Source organism: Callorhinus ursinus, unplaced genomic scaffold, assembly GCF_003265705.2.
Source record: "Callorhinus ursinus isolate GAN/ISIS: 27379988/994484 unplaced genomic scaffold, GSC_fseal_2.0 scaffold72, whole genome shotgun sequence".
In the NCBI taxonomy this organism is placed as follows: Eukaryota; Metazoa; Chordata; class Mammalia; order Carnivora; family Otariidae; genus Callorhinus; species Callorhinus ursinus.
In genome coordinates, this window is record NW_027397134.1 from 4,852,651 (window position 1) to 4,870,845 (window position 18,195).

An 18,195-nucleotide genomic window follows, 5' to 3' on the forward strand; every position below is an offset into this window, starting at 1 on the left:
TTTCTTTCTTTCTTTCTTTCTTTCTTTCTTTCTTTCTTTCTTTCTTTCTTTCTTTCTTTCTTTCTTTCTTTCTTTCTTTCTTTCTTTCATGTCATACTTTATCCATTTTATTTTTGGGGGAGATTAGACAGTCCAAAAGTTCACCAACTGTGAAGATAGGGAGGAGTGCACACTTCTGACACCAGTGACAAGTTCACGGACTCCCAAGATCATCCTCAAGTTTGATAATTCACTAGAAGGACTTTCAGAACTCAGTGAAAGCTGTTATATGCACGTTTACAATTTATTACTGACAAAGGATACAGATTAAAATCAACCAAGGGAAGAATTACATAGGGCAGAGCCTAGGAAAGTACCAATCATCCTCTTCCTATAGACTCAAGAGACTGTTAGTACATGGACTGTGATGGCTGGATTAAATTCTCACTGTATTGGAGCGCCTGGGTGGCTCAGATGGTTAAGCGTCTGCCTCCGGCTCAGGTCATGATCCCAGGGTCCTGGGATTGAGTCCCGCATCGGGCTGCCTGCTTCTCCCTCTGCTTCTCTCTCTCTCCCTCTGTCTCTCATGAATAAATAAATGAAATCTTTTAAATAAACAAACAAACAAATAAATAAATAAATAAATAAATAAATAAATAAATTCTCCCTGTATTAATTCTGTTTTACCCTTTACTAGTTTATATACTCTGTTTCGGTTCTTTTAATGATCACCCCCAAATCTTAATTTACACACTTAGCAGATCCTAACGTTAACCATTATTCTCCTCAGGAACAATACATGGATCTTAGTATACTCCAACTCCAATCTGAACCCTCTAGACTTAAAAAACAATTGTTGTGCTTCATTTTTATCTTGATTTTATGCTTTTAATATTTGACATTATTGGTATTGTTTTATGCAGTCGATATTTGTTTACATTTATCCTCAAGCTTATTTTCTTTGCTCCCATTCTTTCTTACATCTTAGACTTTCCTTCAGGAATCATTTCCCTTCTTCTGGAGGTATATTAGTAAGTAAGGTTCTGTTGCAGGTAAGCTCTTGGGTTTTGTTTTTCTTAAAATGTCTTCGTTTTACTTAATTTTTGTTTTTGAGTGTAGATTCGCCGGGTATAGAATTCTAGGTGGCTAGTATAATCTCTTAACACAATGAAGATACTAATCTAGTGTGTTCTGGCTTCCACTGTTACTATTAAGAAGTTGTCTGGGGCGCCTGGGTGGCTCAGTTGGTTGGGCGACTGCCTTCAGCTCGGGTCGTGATCCTGGAGTCCCGGGATCGAGTCCCACATCGGGCTCCCTGTTCAGCAGGGAGTCTGCTTCTCCCTCTGACCCTCTTCCCTCTCGTGCTCTCTATCTCTCATTCTCTCTCTCTCAAATAAATAAATATGATCTTTAAAAAAAAAAACAAAGAAGTTGTCTGACAGTAGAATTATTGTTTCTTTGTAGAAAATATGTCTTTTTCTAGCTTCTTTTAGGATATTCTCTTTATCTTTGATGTTTTTAGTTTCATTATAATGTATCTAAGTTTGGATTTGTTTTTATTTATCTGGCTTGAGATTCACTGGTATTCCTCATTCTGAGGATTTATATCTTCCCTCAATTCTGAAAAATTCTCAGCCATTATCTTTTCAAATATTGCTTCTTCTTTATTCTCACCATTTTCTTCTCATGTAGTTCCCATTAGACTTATGTTGAACCATTTTACTCTATTATCCATGGCTTTTAATTGCTCATATTTTGGGAAACATTTTAATTTATTTAACTTGCAAAGAGAACTGTAAAATTAGATGGATTGATTGACACAAAATTAAAGTCAACTAACTATGATATTTGATAAACTTTCAAAATTATACTAAAATTTTAGGGTTTTTTTTAAGATTTTATTTATTTATTTGACAGAGAGAGAAAGAGAGAGAGGGCACAAACAGGGGGAGTGGCAGGCAGAAGGAGAAGCAGGCTCCTCACTGAACAAGGAGCCCAATATGGGGCTCCATCCCAGGACCGTGGGATCATGACCCAAGCCAAAGGAAGATGCTTAACCTACTGAGCCACCCAGGCACTCCCTTTTGCCAATATTCTTACAGATCCCACTCATTTTCCAAAGTTTCTTAGGTCAGCATCCTTTCCCCCACCCCTTTGGTTGTTTTATACATTGGTAATACAGATTAGATTCCTTGTCACATTCTGTATTCTATCCTGGGATCTTTTGATCTCCTCAATAATTTTTTAAAATTTGCATGCATTAAATTCACTCTATGTGTTGTAAAATTCTATAGGTCTGGACAAATACATAGTATTATGTATCCACCATATTACTATCATATAGAATAGTTTTACCATGCTAAAAAAGGTCCCCTGTTCTTACTCTACTTATTCAACCCCCTTACCCCAGCCTCTTCCCCCCAAGCTCTGGCAACTACTGATCTTACTATTTCTACTGTTTTGCCTTTTCCAGAATGTTGTATAATTATAATCATATAGTAAGTAGATTTTTCAGACTCACTTTTCTTCACTCATCAGTATGCATTTAAGTTTCATTCATGTCTCTTTGTGGCTTGATTTCCCTTTTTTTTTTTTTTAAGATTTTACTTATTTGAGAGACAGAGAAAGAGCACAAGTTGAGGGGGCAGAGGGAGAGGGAGAAGCAGACTCCCTGCTGAGCAGGGAGCTGGCCATGGGGCTTGATCCCAGGACCCCAAGATCATGATCCAAGCTGAAGGCAGATGCTTAACCGACTGAGCCACCCAGGTGCCCCATTTTCCCATTTCTTTTGACTGTTATTTTTATTTATACCATATTTCATTATATATATATCAGAATTTGTATCCATTCACCCAGTAAAGAGTATCTTGGTTGCTTCCAGTTTTTGGTAATTATGAATAAAGTTGTTATTAACTTTTACATGCCAATTTTTGTGTGGCCTTCCAGTTGGGTAAATAGCTAGGAGTATGATTGTAGAATCTGATAGTAAGACTATGTTTTGCTTTGTAAAAAACTACCAAACTGTCTTCCCAAGTGACTGTCCTGTATTTCATTCCAACCAACAATGAATGGCAGTTCCTGTTGACCTGTATACTCACCAGCATTTGGTGTTGTCAGTGTTTTGAATTTTGACCATTCTTTCATTCTTTAAAGATTTTATTTATTTATTTGAGACAGAGACAATGAGAGATAGAGAGCATGAGAGGGAGGAGGGTCAGAGGGAGAAGCAGACTCCCTGCCGAGCAGGGAGCCTGATGCGGGACTCGATCCCGGGACTCCAGGATCATGACCTGAGCCGAAGGCAGTCGCTTAACCAACTGAGCCACCCAGGCGCCCTCATTCATCTATTTGTTTATATTTTATTATATTTATCATTATCTTTTTTAGAGAGGGAGAGTGTGTGCACATGGTGGGGGGAGGAACAGAGGGAGAGGAAGAGAGAGAATCCCAAGCAGGCTCCATGCCCAGCATAGAGAGCCCAGCACGAGGCTCAGTCTCATGACCCTGAGATCATGACCTAAGCCAAAATCAAGAGTCTAATGCTTAACCGACTGAGCCACCCAGGCACCCCTTTTTAAAATGTTTTAAAATTTTATTTATTTATTTATTAAAGTAGGCTCCATGTTCAGTGTTGAACCAATGACATTTGTTTTGTTTCTTTTAAAGATTTTTTTTTTTTAATTTGAGAGAGAATGAGAGATAGAGAGCACAAGAGGGAAGAGGGTCAGAAGGAGAAGCAGACTCCCTGCTGAGCAGGGAGCCCGGTGTGGGACTCGATCCCGGGACTCCAGGATCATGACCTGAGCCGAAGGCAGTTGCCTAACCAACTGAGCCACCCAGGCGCCTGAACCAATGACATTTGAATTCACAACCCTGAGATCAGGCCCTGAGGCTTGGATTCCCAACACTGAGATCAAGACCTGAGCTGAGATCAAGAGTTGGATGCCCAACCAACTGAGCCACCCACGTGCCCCGATTTTGACTGTTCTAATAAGTGTGTAGTTGTATCATTGTTGTTTTAATTTGCAATTTCCTAATGACATACGATGTGGAGCATCTTTTCATATGCTTATTTGCCATTTATTTATCATCTTTGATGAGGTGTCTGTTGCCCATTTTTTTAAATGGGTTGCTTGTTTTCTTATTGTTGAGTTTTAAGAGTTCTTTGTATATATATATTTTTAAAGAATTTATTTATTTGAGAGAGAGAGAGATAGTGAGCACGAGCTGGGGGGAAAGGGAAAGGGGAGAGGCAGACTACCCAACGAGCAGGGAGCCCAATGTGGGGCTCAATCCCAGGACCCTGGGATCATGACCTGAGCCGAAGGCAGATGCTTAACCGACTGAGCCACCCAGGTGCCCCTCTTTGTATATTTTGGGTAACAGTTTTTTATCATGTCTTTTGCAAATATTTTCTCCCAGTCAGTGGCTTGCCTTCTCATTTTTTTAAAGATTTTATTTATTTATTTGACTGAGAGAGACAGAGAGAGAGCACACAAGCAGGGGGAGTGGCAGGCAGAGGGAGAGGGAGAAGCAGGCTTCCCACCAAGTGGGGAGCCCGACGTGGGGCTCAATCCCAGGACCCTGGAATCATGACCTGACCTGAAGGAAGGCAGATGCTTAACCAACTGAGCCACCCAGGCGCCCCTTGTCTTCTCATTTTTGACTGTGTCCTCAGCAGAGCAGAAGTTTTTTAATTTTAATGAAGCTCAGCTTATCAATTATTTCTTTCACAGACCATGACTTTGATATTGTTTCTAAAAAGTCATAACCTCTTCTAGAAGTTTTAAGTTTCATAGCTTTATATGTTATGTTCAGTTCTCAATTTTTCATGAGAAGTATAAGGTATATGTCTAAATAGACTTTTTTTTTCACATATGGGTATCCGATTATTCCAGCACATTTGTTGAAATGACTATCTTTTCTCCATTGTCAATTTTCTTTGCTCCTTTGTCAAGATATCAGTGGACAGTTTTTGTGTGGGTCTATTTCTAGGGTTTCTATTCTGTTCCATTGGTCAACCCGTTGATTCTTTCACCATTTCTACACCATCTTGATTACTGGAGCTTTATGTAAATCTTGAACTAGGTAGTGTCAGTCCTCCAACTTTGTTCTTTTTCAGTATTTTGTTGATTATTCTAGGTCTTTTGCCTCTCCACATAAGCTTTAGAATCAGTTTATCAACATCCACAAAATAGCTTACTGGGATTTTGACTGGGGTCATTTGAATCTCTAGATCATGTTGACATCTGTCACCATGACATCTTAACAATCAATATTGAGGGGTGCCTGGGTGGCTCAGTTGGTTAAGCGACTGCCTTTGGCTCAGGTCATGATCCCGGAATCCTGGGATCGAATCCCACATCAGGCTCCCGGCTCAGCGGGGAGTCTGCTTCTCCCTCTGACCCTCTCCCCTCTCATGCTGTTTCTCTCTCTCTCTCTCTCTCTCAAATAAATAAATAAAATCTTTGAAAAAAATCAATATTGAGTCTTCCAGTTGACACTCAGAATATCTCTCCATTTATTTAGATCTTCCTCGATTTCTTTTATCAGAATTTGAGTTTTCTGCATATAGATCCTACACATTTTTTTTTTTTTTAAGTAGGCTCCACACCCAACATGGGGCTTGATCTCACGACCCTGAGATCAAGAACTGCATGCTTGGGTGCCTGGGTGGCTCAGTTGGTTAGGCGACTGCCTTCAGCTCAGGTCGTGATCCTGGAGTCCCGGGATGGAGTCCCACATCGGGCTCCCTGCTAAGCAGGGAGTCTGCTTCTCCCTCTGACCCTCCCCCCTCTCATGTGCTCTCTCTCTCATTCTCGCTCTCTCAAATAAATAAATAAAATCTTTAAAAAAAAAAAAAAAAAAGAACTGCATGCTCCACTGAGCCAGTCAGGCGCCCCGGTCCTATACATGTTTTGTTCAATTTACTGCTCACATTGCTTTATCTCTCTGCCTTTTGGAATTCTTTGAGGCCTAGGTTTGAAGTACATTCTTAAAGAGCTACCATTTCCTTTTTTTTTTTTTTTAAAGATTTTATTTATTTGACAGAGAGAGAGAGACAGAGAGAGAGGGAACACAAGCAGGGGGAGTGGGAGAGGGAGAAGCAGGCTTCCCACTGAGCAGGGAGCCCAATGCGGGGCTCGATCCCAGAGCCCTGGGATCATGACTTGAGCCAAAGGCAGATGCTTAACAACTGAGCCACCCAGGTGCCCCAAGAGCTACCATTTCCTTCTGCCACATACTGAAATGGTTTTTCAAGCCCATTTCTTGTAAAATGGGACTATAATAACATACTCATAGGTTTCTCATTAGGATCAAATGAGGATGCTTATGAAATGCTTAGAACAGTGGCTGGCAAATGGTTCGAGCTCATTCCATTTCAGCACTTATTAATGACTATCAAAATCCAGCAAAAAGGGCGCCTGGGTGGCTCAGTCGGTTAAGCCTCTGCCTTCAGCTCAGGTCATGATCCCAGGGTCCTGGGATTAAGTCCCACATCGGCTCCCTGCTCAGCAGGGAGTCTGCTTCTCTCTCTGACCCTACCCCCTCTCCTGTTCTCTCTCTGAAATAAATAAATAAAATCTTAAAAAAATAATAAAACGTTTAAAAGAAAATCCAGGAAAGAATGCTACAGGGAAGAGTTAAATATCCACTTAGTGAGTTTCCAATTTCTAAAGGTCTGGATTCCAGCTTAGTAAGAGAAAAGAGCCTTGCACATGACAAGAGACTAATAGACAATCCATGCAGTGCTGGGACACAGCAGTCTGAGTAATCCTGTCAGACAGCCTTTCCTTCTCTCCCCTGAAACTCCCTCCATCCTCAAAGGCTGGTTGTCCTGACCAGGACCCCTGGAGGGAACACACTGGATCCCTGCTGGCGGGTGCCAAGAGAACTTCTCAGACAGATCCTTGGAACTGTTTTGAATCTATAGGCTTCTTTATGGAGCAGAGCAAATGCAGGGGTCTGACCACACAAACAGAAAGGTTATTAAAGCATTTGGCTAAAAGCTGGGGTTAGGTGAAATGTAAAAGAAGCAGTGCTTTGATAGACTCAGCACATTGCAGGCCTGAGTGAAAGGGCTCAACTTCAGATCTGGACAGCAAAGTGGACTCAGAGTCCTGTTCCCTTGGAAACCACAGAGATAGGTGTGTAATGTTGAGTCCAGAAACTTCTGACCTCAGGCTGCTTCTCTGTGTCCAAGTGACTTAGCTCCACCAGGCATGTTTCTTTCTTACAATTATGATTTAAAACAGCAAATTTATGATTTTAGGGGGGAAAAAGAAATCTCAGTAAAATGTCATAGTCAGTCAAAGAACATGATTATTGGGACACTTTACAGCTGTAACATGACCTTGGGAAAAGTCATGTTTCCTGTTAACATTGCAGCTGACTTCGTCAGTACCTCTCCTGATGCATGGACAGGCAGACTTTCACTTGTTCATTCCCCACTAATTTTCACTTTCTTGGTATAGACCCCTAAATGGAAATCCTGAACCAAACATTTTAGTCATCTTTCCTTTTTACTTTTCCTGACAGTATCACCTAACACAGCCCACCTTTGCCCCCAGTCATTCTGTTCCTGATAGCTATGGGAAATGCACCTCTTTCCTGGTGGGTCACCAGAGTACGTTTGAGTCCATGGGAATCAGAGGTGACCCTGCTGAAGGAAGCTGCTTCTCCCCAGAGGCTGGGGGATGGGGAGCCCCTCCACCATGGTCACCTTCTCCAGGCTGCCCTCCTGGAGGTGGCAGGAACCAGAATCACCACCACCTGCCACAGACAGAGGGTTGGGGGGGGGCAAAGCAGTCCTGTTCCGGATCAAGGCAGTTCCATTGCATACAAATTGCTGGGGCTCTCCTGGAGGTCTGAACCTGAGAATCTGCAGAAATTGGGCCCAGCTGGCCTCCCTCGTTCCCCAGAACCTTACCCCATGGGCCACACCTCACCTTCTTGAGCCAGACAATCTAATTGTAACTTGTAAAGCACTTCTGTAAACAGATGCATATATCTGTATTTGTCAATGTGAAGAGCTTAACTTGTGGTAAATCAGGCACAAAACCAGATTATCTTGAAAGAATGAACCTTGGCAATTAGCCACAACATGACTGCAATAAAAATCTCATTAGAGGAAATGATTAGAGGTGTTTTAAGATGATAACATTTTCACAGGTTGAGCTGGAAGGGAGCTTGGTTAGAATGATCTTGCCTCTCATCTCACACAGGAGAAACTATTTCAAACTCAGAGAGGTTAAGTGACTTGAACAAGGTCACACAGCACCGCCATGCTTAACTCTTGGACATTGAGTTTCCTGTGAGGTTAGGCAGAGGAGGAATCCTTTGTTCTCTCTTCTTACAGAGATTTTTTTTTTTTTTTAAAGATTACTTTCCTAGTCCTAACAAGTAGCCCCACTACCCAGGACTTTGTGTCTCAAATGATTAAATCCTGTTCCTTGCTTTGTTTTGTCTCCAGGAGGCCTCCCGCTTTCTGGTTGGTTGGGAAAACTGGCCGGTCTGGTCCCGGTCCAGCCCCTCCCAACCCTAACACTGGGGCGGGCTGGCCAAGGACCGCTGACGTCAGCAGTCGCTCACGTGACCACCACAGCTCTCAGTTCTGCTCCCTGTCCCAGGGAGTGTCCGGGTGGGCACTTCCAGGGACTCCTCCTGTGGGGGGGACACCAGGTAGGCACCCCAGCCCTGCCTGTCCAATGCTGGAACAGTGAGGGGGCGACCACGCAGGCGCAGGTGGACAGATGTGGGCAGATCAGATGTCAGGCACTCTGTGCCTGCCCAGTGCTCTGTAGGCCGCGGGGACTGAATGTGGCCGGCCTCAAGATGTCTCACACCATTCCTATTTGTCTGCCCCCACCCCTGACTCCCTTCCTCCAGGAAAACGACTCTGCCCTTCCTTCCTCTGTTCTTTGGCCTTGCTTTCACCTTAGCTACAGATCTTTTTCCCCTTTCTCTCTGCTGATTTAGCAGCATCCTGCTGGGGGCGTGGAGGGATTAATCAGTGACAGGAAGCTGCCTCTTTCAGAGCAGTGACCAGCTGTGCAAGACCAGCCCTAGAAGTCTGTGGCGCTTCCCGCCTGCTACTCACTCATCCGCTCCTGCCATGGGGCACCTTGGAGCCCTCCTCTTCCTGCTTGGGAGCCTGGGTGCTCTCGCTGATATCTGCGGTGAGTAACCAGATCTACCCTGTACCTCTTTCCTCCTGGGACCTTAGCGGGGAGGACTGTCTTGTCCAGACCCCTCATTATGTAGCTGGAGAAACCGAGGCTCGAATGTTTGGGAGGGTACGATTTATCTGCCCCTTTGGACTTCCACAGCAGCTGGGACTTAGCTGGACCTCAGTGTTTGACACACTGTGTTGAGATTAATTACAGTTGACCCTCGAACAAGGTGGGTTAGGGCTGCTGGCCCTCCATAGAGCCCAAAATCCACCTATAACTTTTGACTCCCCAGAAACTTAACTACTAATAGCCTACTGTTGACTGGAAGCCTTACTAATAAGATAAACAATTAACATATATTTTGTATGCTATATGTATTATATACTGTATTCTTACGATAAAGTCAACTAAAAAAAATGTTATTGATGAAATCACAAAGAAAAGAAAATAGATTTGGGACATCTGGGTGGCTCAGTCTGTTCAGTGTCTGCCTTAGGCTCAGGTCATGATCCCAGGGTCCTGGGATCGAGCCCCGGAGCCCAGCATCCAGGGAGAAGGAGGGAGTCTGCTTCTCCTTCTACCCCTCGCCCTGCTTGTGCTCTCTCTCTCAAATAAGTAAATAAAATCTTAAAAAAAATTGATTTAAAGTATTATACTATATCCAGAAAAATTCACATATAAGTGGACCCATGTAGTTCAAACACACGTTGTTCAAGGGTCAACTGTATATGTCTGACAGCCCACCAGACAAAAATGCTCTCATTAATCCAGTCATTGATTTATTTACTCATTCAACATGGATTGACTGAGGCTTCTCTGAGCCAGTGCAGCGCTAGGCTTTGGGGAAAGAACAAAGAGAAGACCGGTCCCATCCCTGTCCTCCTAATGCATCTGTTCTAGTAAAGGGAACAGACAAAAAAGCCAAGACACAAATCGGTGCTGTGTTTGGAGGCTGCAGGGAGTGCCAAAGGAAGAGAACCAGGCACAGAGGTAGAGAGCTGGGGGCCACTCTCCACAGGGAGAGAGTTCAGGGAAGGATTTCCAAGGACCAGGCGTGACAGGGGGATTGAGACCCAGAGGAGGAAAAGGAGCTGACATGAAAAGCAGTGGGGGGCATCCCAGGCAGAGGGAAGTGAGTACGCAGGCACGCTTAACGGAGACGAGACGAGTCTGAGAGAAGCATAGGTGGCAGGTCATGGCAAGGCATTTGTGGTATACTGCATGCACAGGAGCCTGGCTGGGCTCTGTGTCCCAGTGTCCCCAGGGGCCTCTTGGGACCAGTCTGGGAGTCGGAACGCAGCCTGGGGCTATTTGTGCACTGGAGATAGGCAGAAAGCGGGAGGCAGGCAGGGAAGCCTCTGTGCTCTGGGGTTACCCATCTCTCTTCCCTCCTAGTATGGTCTCTTGTTATCTTTGGACAAACTGAGAGGCAGGTTCAGATGACAGATGAGTCAGTCAAAGGTTGGAGAAGCCAGGTGACCTGCCAAGGCACTCCAGCTTTCCAGGGCTTTGCTGGACTCAGTTCTCAGAACTCCAGGCCATGGCCTTCCCTGGGCACCACGAGCTTCCAACTTGTGTTCCATAAGTGCAACCAGACCCCTCAGCCCTTGGCTCTTGGTTCCCATCCAGACAGTCCCCAGGGGGGACCTGGGACCCAGACCTCACTGGGCATGAACCATTCAGTAGTTGGCCCATAGACCCGACAGAAGCCCTGGACCAGGTTTGGGGGTGCAGCCCCCTACAGCTGAGCCACTTAGCTGCTCAGGCCTCATTCCCTCTGCTGCAAAATGGGCTAAGAATTCTTCCTTGCCTTCCTCCTTGGTGTGGTGCGGAGGATCCCACACCTCAAATTTTACCAGCTCAAAGCTCTGTGCAGTTGTGAAATTGACAAGGATGCTGCACTAATGCTTGCCCAGGGTGGGCTCCTGTGCTTGGGAATGTCAAGGCGGGTCAGCTGGCAGAGCTGCGTGGCCCTGTGAGCAAGAGGCCCCATGGGAGGGAGCTCGCCCTGGGCCACTTTTATGACCAAGGTGAATTTGCCCGGCTCCTTCCTTTTAAGGAGGCTGAATTGTGGTTATGAGCCTCTCTTTATAGCTCTGGCTCTTCTTCTTATCACTTCTAATCCCAGGGCTGACTCACCTGCTAGAGGGCAGAGCCTGGGGTTGGGGTGAGGCTCCCCTACCAGTTTGAAGGAAAGGGGGAGGGAAAGAGAGGTACAGGGGGACAGATGACCAGAAGGACAGGCTGAAAGAGGTAGAGACTGAGACAGATCCAGACAGAGAGGGGGAAATGCCTATAGAAATGGAAGGCAGCCCCAGAAAGGCACTGAGGATGCGAAAGGAAAGAAAAGCAACCCCTGTCTCCAACCCGCACCCTCTCTCGCTCCTTCACAGGTAGCAACAGATACCTGTGACTTTTGGGAAAACAGGCATAAGGTGGTGAGACCTGTAGGGGCGCTTGGCTGGCTCAGTCCGCAGAGCATGCCCACTCTAGATCTCAGGGTCATGAGTTTGAACCCCACATTGGGCATAGAGATTACTTACAAAAAAAAAAAAAAATGAGGGGGGGACCCAAACCAAGAGGGATGGGCCAGTTATGAGAGGAACCCTGGTCCTTGAGCAGGTGAAGAGCTCTAGCGGCAGTTCCTGGGCTTAGTCCCCTGGGAGGGGCAGCCTGCCCAGCATCCTGGGACAGGCACAGCCACAGTGGAGGCAGCTGGAGCCCTGCAGATAACTGGGAGGCAGTAAATGGGGAAGAGTCCAAAGTGCCTCCCAAGCCACCCACTGAGCTCAGGTTCCTTCCCTAAGGGAGGCAGGCAGGGTCAGCTGGGGCTGGGAAATGCCCCTGAGACTTCAGCCTCCCCAGTTTTTCAGCATTTTCATGATTCAGTTTCAGGCAAACCCCAAAGCACACAGAGAAATGGTTGCCAGCGATGATGGCTTTCTACCAATTCACCCCTCAGTCTCTTCACCTCCACAGATGCGGCAAGGAAAGCATTATTTTGAGATCTGCACAGACGAAGCTCACCAGACAGCCCCAGTTAGCCATGGGCAGCCTATAGTGGGGTTTGTTTGTTTGTTTTGTTTTTTAAAGATTTATTTATTTATTTTAGAGAGAGGTGGGGGAGAGGCAGAGGGAGAGAAAGAATCCTCAAGCAGACTCCCTGCTGAGTGGGGACACCCCCCTCCCACCACGTGGGGCTCGATCCCAGGATCCTGAGATCATGACCTGAGCCGAAGGCAGAAACTTAACAGACTGAGCCACCCAGGTGTCCCAGCCTGCAGTGTTTTAAAATTGGGTGTGTAGCATGTTCTGCGTGTGGGTTGCAGTCTTGGTAAATGGATTTGGCAGCGCACCAAAGAACAGGGGCTTTGCAGGCAGGTTCATCCTTGACTCTGCAGCCTGTGGAAGACGCAACATGACTTTGAATGTCTGTTTCCTCTTTTGCACAAAGCAGTGATGACAGTATCGATGCCACAGGGCTGGCATGAGGACCAAGTGAGGTCAGGTGCAGTGCCTGGGGCACATCACAAGGCTTGAGCTCCACTCTCTGTTACTCCTGGCGGCAGAGTGGTTGCCTGGTACCGGCTTCCTCTGCCCTCGGCCCACCACCTCTCCCTGGCCCACTCCAACTGCTCTTTTGGGATACCTGCTTTCCCCTATTTACCTGCCACCTTTCATTACAGCCTTATTCTCCCATACAAGTAGGATATGTGCTAGGTGGAGAAGGAGTAGGGATGTTTATTCCCTGGAGAAGGCTCCGGTAAGGTGAAAGCAGTTCCTTGCTGGTGGCCTGGCTCTGCAACCTCACTTGACCTGTTGTTCTCTTTCCTAAGAAATACCAGAGGTGGATAGCAAGCTGGTAGAGAGGCTGGGCCAGCGCCTCTTGCCCTGGATGGACTGGCTCTCCCTGGAGTACCTGAACCCCAGTATCTACGTGGGCCTACGCCTCTCCAGCCTGCAGGCCGGGGCCAGGGAGGCCTTCTATCTGCACATCCTCAAGCTCAACTACCAGCAGAGCGTCCTGGGGTATCACTGTTCACTTTCTTCTCCTTTCCCTATGTCTTGCTCTACCTCCTAAGGGAAAGGAGACCTGTGTTCTGCTTTGGGCTGCCGCTGCTTTGTTGGGGAGACTTTGGGCAAGTTTTGTCTCCTTTGGCACTTTCTCCATCTGTAGAATGGGATTGGCCTGACTGGACTGGAGGCAGATATCACTGATCCATGACCACAGTCTGCGCCCCCCCCCCACCCCCACTACTGAGCCCAGAAGCAGCATCTAGCAGCATCTAACTCTGTGCTCCCTTCCCAGGGGGCACTAAGGGGAGGCCTGTTCTGAGGCTCAGTGTGGGAGTTTGAATGAGAGGTGAAGGGTCGGGACCACCCTGAAGCATCTCCTGCTTGGACTCCCTCTCAAGAAGCTGACACAGAGCAGGGAAGGGGAAGAAAGGGAGGTCTGTGTGGACAAAGGGTGATCAAAATGGTGGGGGCAAGCATAGGTCACAGACGTCAGAGCCCTCGGGGCTTGTCCTTGAGTCTGATTTTTTATCTTTATGAAATATGTATGGCATGCACCTTACAACATGCAGAGCTGACTCATCTACTTTTGGTAGTCCTAGCAAAGTTTCTAATTATTAGGATTCTTTTCACTTTATGATGTTGGGGGGTGGTGTCCCAACCCAGGCTTACCAGAGGTGGCATTTTCTTACAGAAGTGTTGTTTACTGGCTTTGTCCTAGGCTTGCCGTCAACGATGACAACGATGACAACAGTAACAGCAAGGCCAAGCCCTCCATGGGCCAGCTGGCCCTCTACCTGCTGGCTCTCAGGGCTAACTGTGAGTTTGTTGGAGGCCGCAAGGGGGATAAGCTGGTCTCACAGCTGAAGCGGTTCCTGGAGGACGAGAAGAGGGCCATTGGTGAGAGGACGTGGTCTGCCAAGCGTGGGGGGGCCCTCATCAGATAACAGTCTCTGGGGAAGCATCTAAGTCAGAACTTTGGGTTTTTTTCCCCCCAGGCTTCTTTCCCACCCTCCACTCTGCCTGTCTCACTCTCTACCTAGAGGCTTGGGCCCGCTGCAGTCACCATCCTTGACCAAGCCTTTCCTGTACCCCACATGCACTCCTTTGACAAGTTCTGCTCAGCCACCACGACTGAACTGACTGTCTACCTCTGGGACGACCGCATGGCCTCCGTACTGCTTACTCCTCAGCCTCTCTCTGCTAACTGTCCTGCCGCCTGATTCGACCCAGCGCATAACAGCCAGGGCAAGCATTTGAAATATAAATTTGATCTGGTTAGCCCTGCTCAAACCCTGCACAGGCTACTCACTGCTGCATCCACAACCCCTCAGGCCCATCTGTCTGCCCCTTTCTCCTCTTCAGGACCTGCTGGCCCACTCCCTGGCCCACCTACGCACCTGCCTTTCTGGCTCTGGCCATGCTGATTTCTCAGCTTGCAGATCAGGGTCTTCGTATATGTTCTCTCTATCTGGAAGGTTTCCTTCCCATTCCAGCTTCCTGCTCCCCCTTAGCTCCTCCTCACCCCCACCTCCCCAGTGTCACTGCCTTTTAGAGAGTCCTGCCCTGAGTACCTGATACCCAGCTACTCAAAGACCTCTACTGTTTGGCCCCAGAGACCTTGGTCCACATTTCAGTTCTAATCATGCTGACGTGGGTGCAGGTTGTGTTACTGTTGGAGGGCTGGCCGGTCACCACTCTGAGCACAGCACCTGACACAGGGTGGATCCTCCGCAAGAATGGGTTGAGGGAGTCAAGGAATGAAAGATCCCATGACCCAGAGGAGGGTGTTGGGAAGTGTGGGCAGTGGGGTCCCATGTGCTGACTGGGCTGGTTGCTGGGAGGGGGGCAGAGAGGCAGCCCCTCAGGCCCGGCATGAAGCCCCTGCCCCATGGTCTTCTTCCTCCCAGGGTCCAGTCACAAGGGCCACCCCCACACCAGCTACTACCAGTACGGCCTGGGCATCCTGGCCCTGTGTGTTCACCAGAAGCGGCTCCATGACAGCGTGGTGGGCAAGCTCCTGTACGCCGTGGAACACGACCAACATCTGCACCGGGGCCGCCTCTCTGTGGGTGAGTGGGCGAGGCCCTGCTAAAGCCAGGCTGGCACTCCCAGCTCCAGCTGAAGGCCTCCACCCCCTGCCCCATGCTCACCTTCCTTGGGACCCCTTCCTCATGAGTCCCTTAGGAGTGAAATGGCGAGGGTTCGTGTGTGGGGCATGGTGGTCGTGAGCCAGTGTTGGAGCAGGCCTGGGACCCTGACCCCAGCTCTGTCACACACTTATTGTAGGCCACCCTGGGCAAGTCAGCTGGTCTTTTTGGTTCAGCTTCTGCTGTACAATAACCTCCCAGCAGTATCTTGATAGAAGATACCTTATAAGTCAAGGGCTTGTCATGGTGCCTGGCATGGAGAAAGTTCTGGATACATAGCTATGGTCTTGTCCTCATATGAGCTGGGAAGCCTGAGACCTGGATTCTGGAGCTGCTACCTCACCGAGTTGCCTTGGGCCTCCAGTGCCCTTTCTTGTCATAGTGATTCAGGGTCTCTTGTAGGTCTGGCATTCTGTGAGAGTGTGCCTCGCATAGGGTGAGGGTGGGATGGAGTAGGTTGGGAGGGCGAGGAGATACTGCAGAGAGCTTGCTCTTGCCTCAGGCTTGTAGAAAAACCACTGTGGGCCCAGTAAATTACCTCTGGGCAGGGGCGGGGGCTGGTGGGGTTTAAAGCTTGAGGGGCCCAGGCAGCTCCCTGGACCTATGATATCAGATCACCTGGGGGTGGACCCAGCTATCCGTCTGTTCCAAACTTCCCTGGTTATTACAACGTGCAGGCAGGTTTGGGAATGAGGGGTGTAGGATAAAGCCTCTGGGGCCTCCCTCCTCCAGGCTCTCTCCCTAATCTCCCTAATCTTTCCCCCTAAATAGTAGACAGGGGAAGGGTGACCAACCATTGTTTGCCTGGAACTAAGGGGCTTCCCAGGACAGAGGACTTACAGTGGCCAAACTGGGAAAGTTCTGGACAAACTGGGCTGAGTTGGTCCCCCTCGCTGGTGAAAACTTTCTAAAATGCTGATCTGACCATGCCCCTTCTTCAAGCCTCTGGTGGCAGCCCATTGCCCCAGGGCCCTGTCTAGACTGACCCCAGTTGGCTCTGTCTCTTGCAGACACAGCAGCCATGGCGGGCTTGGCCTTCACCTGTCTGGAGCACTCCAACCTCAACCGCAATCAGGGACACCGGATCACCCTGGCCATTAGGACAGTACAAGAGAAAATCCTGAAGGCCCAGACCCCTGAAGGCCACTTTGGAAATGTTTACAGCACACCTCTGGCGCTGCAGGTAGGAAAGAGAGCATGGGGCCAGAGTTCACCCCGGTGTTCAGTGGGCAGTGGCCTGGTCAGGGACTGGAAGACCTGGCTCCTCCCTGCCAGCCGACCCACCTCCACCTTCTGAACTTCCCCATTCTGTCACCAGTTGCTGATGAACTCCTTCATGCCTGGAAGGAAGCTGGGCCCAGCATGCCTCAAGGCAAGGGCTGCTCTGTTGGCCAGTATGCAGGATGGGGCCTTCAAGAATGTTCTCATCATTTCCCAGCTGCTGCCTGTCCTGAATGGCAAGAGCTATGTGGATCTCATCTCCCCAGACTGCGAGGCACCAAGAGGTAGCTAGGCCTTTCAACGGGAGCCCTCTTCTTTTCAGTCTGCTCAGTGCTCCCTGAAGTCTGCATGTCCCAGGGAAGGGAGGTTGCCTCGTCCTGATTTGCTGAGTCGATGGGGGTTTGCGGGTCCATGTGGGACACACTGGCAGCGAAGATGCAGTCAGAGCTTCCAGAAAGCCATAGTGTGGGGAGAGAGATACCAAAGAGAGAGCCCTGGGTGGGCCATGAGTCTGCAGCCCCTTGTGTGATACCCGGTCCAGAAATGTTTGAATGGATGAATGGGGAGAGACACATTTTGGGTAGCGCTGCTATATCCTAATGAGTCCCAATTAGCAGCTGGCGTCAGGGCTTCGTCTGGGAGAAGGACTTGAGTTGGTGAGTGGGATTTTCCAGTGGCGAAGAGCAGTAGCAAGGGTAGGGCAGAGAGTGGGCAGCAGGAACGAAGGTGCCGAGGTGTAAAAGGGTCCTCTCGGTCCAGTCACAAGGGCCACCCCCGCACCAGCTACTACCAGTATGGCCTGGGCATCCTGGCCCTGTATGTTCACCAGGAGCGGCTCCATGACAGCGTGGTGGGCAAGCTGAAATTTGGGGGAAGTTTCCTACCAGAGAGTGGGGTCTGGGGGAATGAGCTAGAGTTGCAGGCAGGAGAATGGAAAGGAGGGGAGACCCTCAGAGGTAATGGGGGCAGGGATTCTAGTTGTAGAAAGAGCCCTCTGGGGTGCTATGTGGCATGGGTGGGAAGGGGGTACTGGAGGCAAAAAAACCAGTGAGGGACCCAACTTTGGGCAGCCAGGGGACACGGGGGATAAAGGACAGGGGAGGCTGGGATCCTGTGGTGACCCTGGCTGAGATAGGCCACCGTCTCTTCGAGGGAAGAAAGGAGGGCTAACACCGGCCCCCTGCCCTCACACCAGCTACCCCTCCCTCTCTCCCTGGCTTAGTCCTGTTGCAACCAGCTGTGGAGACTCCTTCACAGACCCGAGAGCTCATCAGTGTCATGCTGAAGGTCCCCAGTGTCTTGCCACCATACAGACACCCCATCTCTGTCCCTGCTGGGTCCTCCTTGGAAGATGTCCTTAAGAAGGCCCAGGAGCTCACAGGATTCACGTGAGACCCCCACCTCCCAGCCCTCACCCCACCTGACCCCACACCCCTGAAACAGGGCATGGATGGGATGGGGATGGAAGAGGAAGTTCCCCTGGGAGAGGTGTCTGGCCAGGCTCTGCTTCCCCCTTCTCCACCCCTGAATGGCCCGGGGTAGAGTGGAAACTGGGAGTTGTGGGCCAGCATTGTCAGTGGCTCTGAGAACACGCTCTGGGGGCAGAGCATCCACCCTGGAATCCCAGCTCCCCCACTCCCCTACTAGGGACCCGGAAT

The 18,195-nt window shown here is 48.7% G+C and overlaps 1 protein-coding gene across 5 annotated transcripts in view; it reads left to right on the plus strand.

Annotated features, from left to right (window-relative positions):
• The window catches only part of TCN2 (transcobalamin 2), a 45,058-nt gene that overhangs the window by 20,331 nt on the left and 6,532 nt on the right, over positions 1-18,195 (plus strand). The window contains exons 1-8 of one of the 5 annotated variants that reach the window (XM_025858196.2): positions 8,491-8,661; positions 9,017-9,158; positions 12,989-13,181; positions 13,888-14,066; positions 15,077-15,238; positions 16,327-16,499; positions 16,635-16,821; positions 17,760-17,925. In XM_025858196.2, coding sequence (XP_025713981.1) covers positions 9,095-9,158; positions 12,989-13,181; positions 13,888-14,066; positions 15,077-15,238; positions 16,327-16,499; positions 16,635-16,821; positions 17,760-17,925 — 1,124 coding nt within the window. In that variant the 5' untranslated portion in view covers positions 8,491-8,661; positions 9,017-9,094. Of the gene's footprint in view, positions 1-8,490; positions 8,662-8,958; positions 9,159-12,988; positions 13,182-13,887; positions 14,067-15,076; positions 15,239-16,326; positions 16,500-16,634; positions 16,822-17,759; positions 17,926-18,195 lie in introns of those variants that run through there. The other 4 variants (XM_025858188.2, XM_025858187.2, XM_025858193.2 and 1 more) reach the window with 4 other exon arrangements.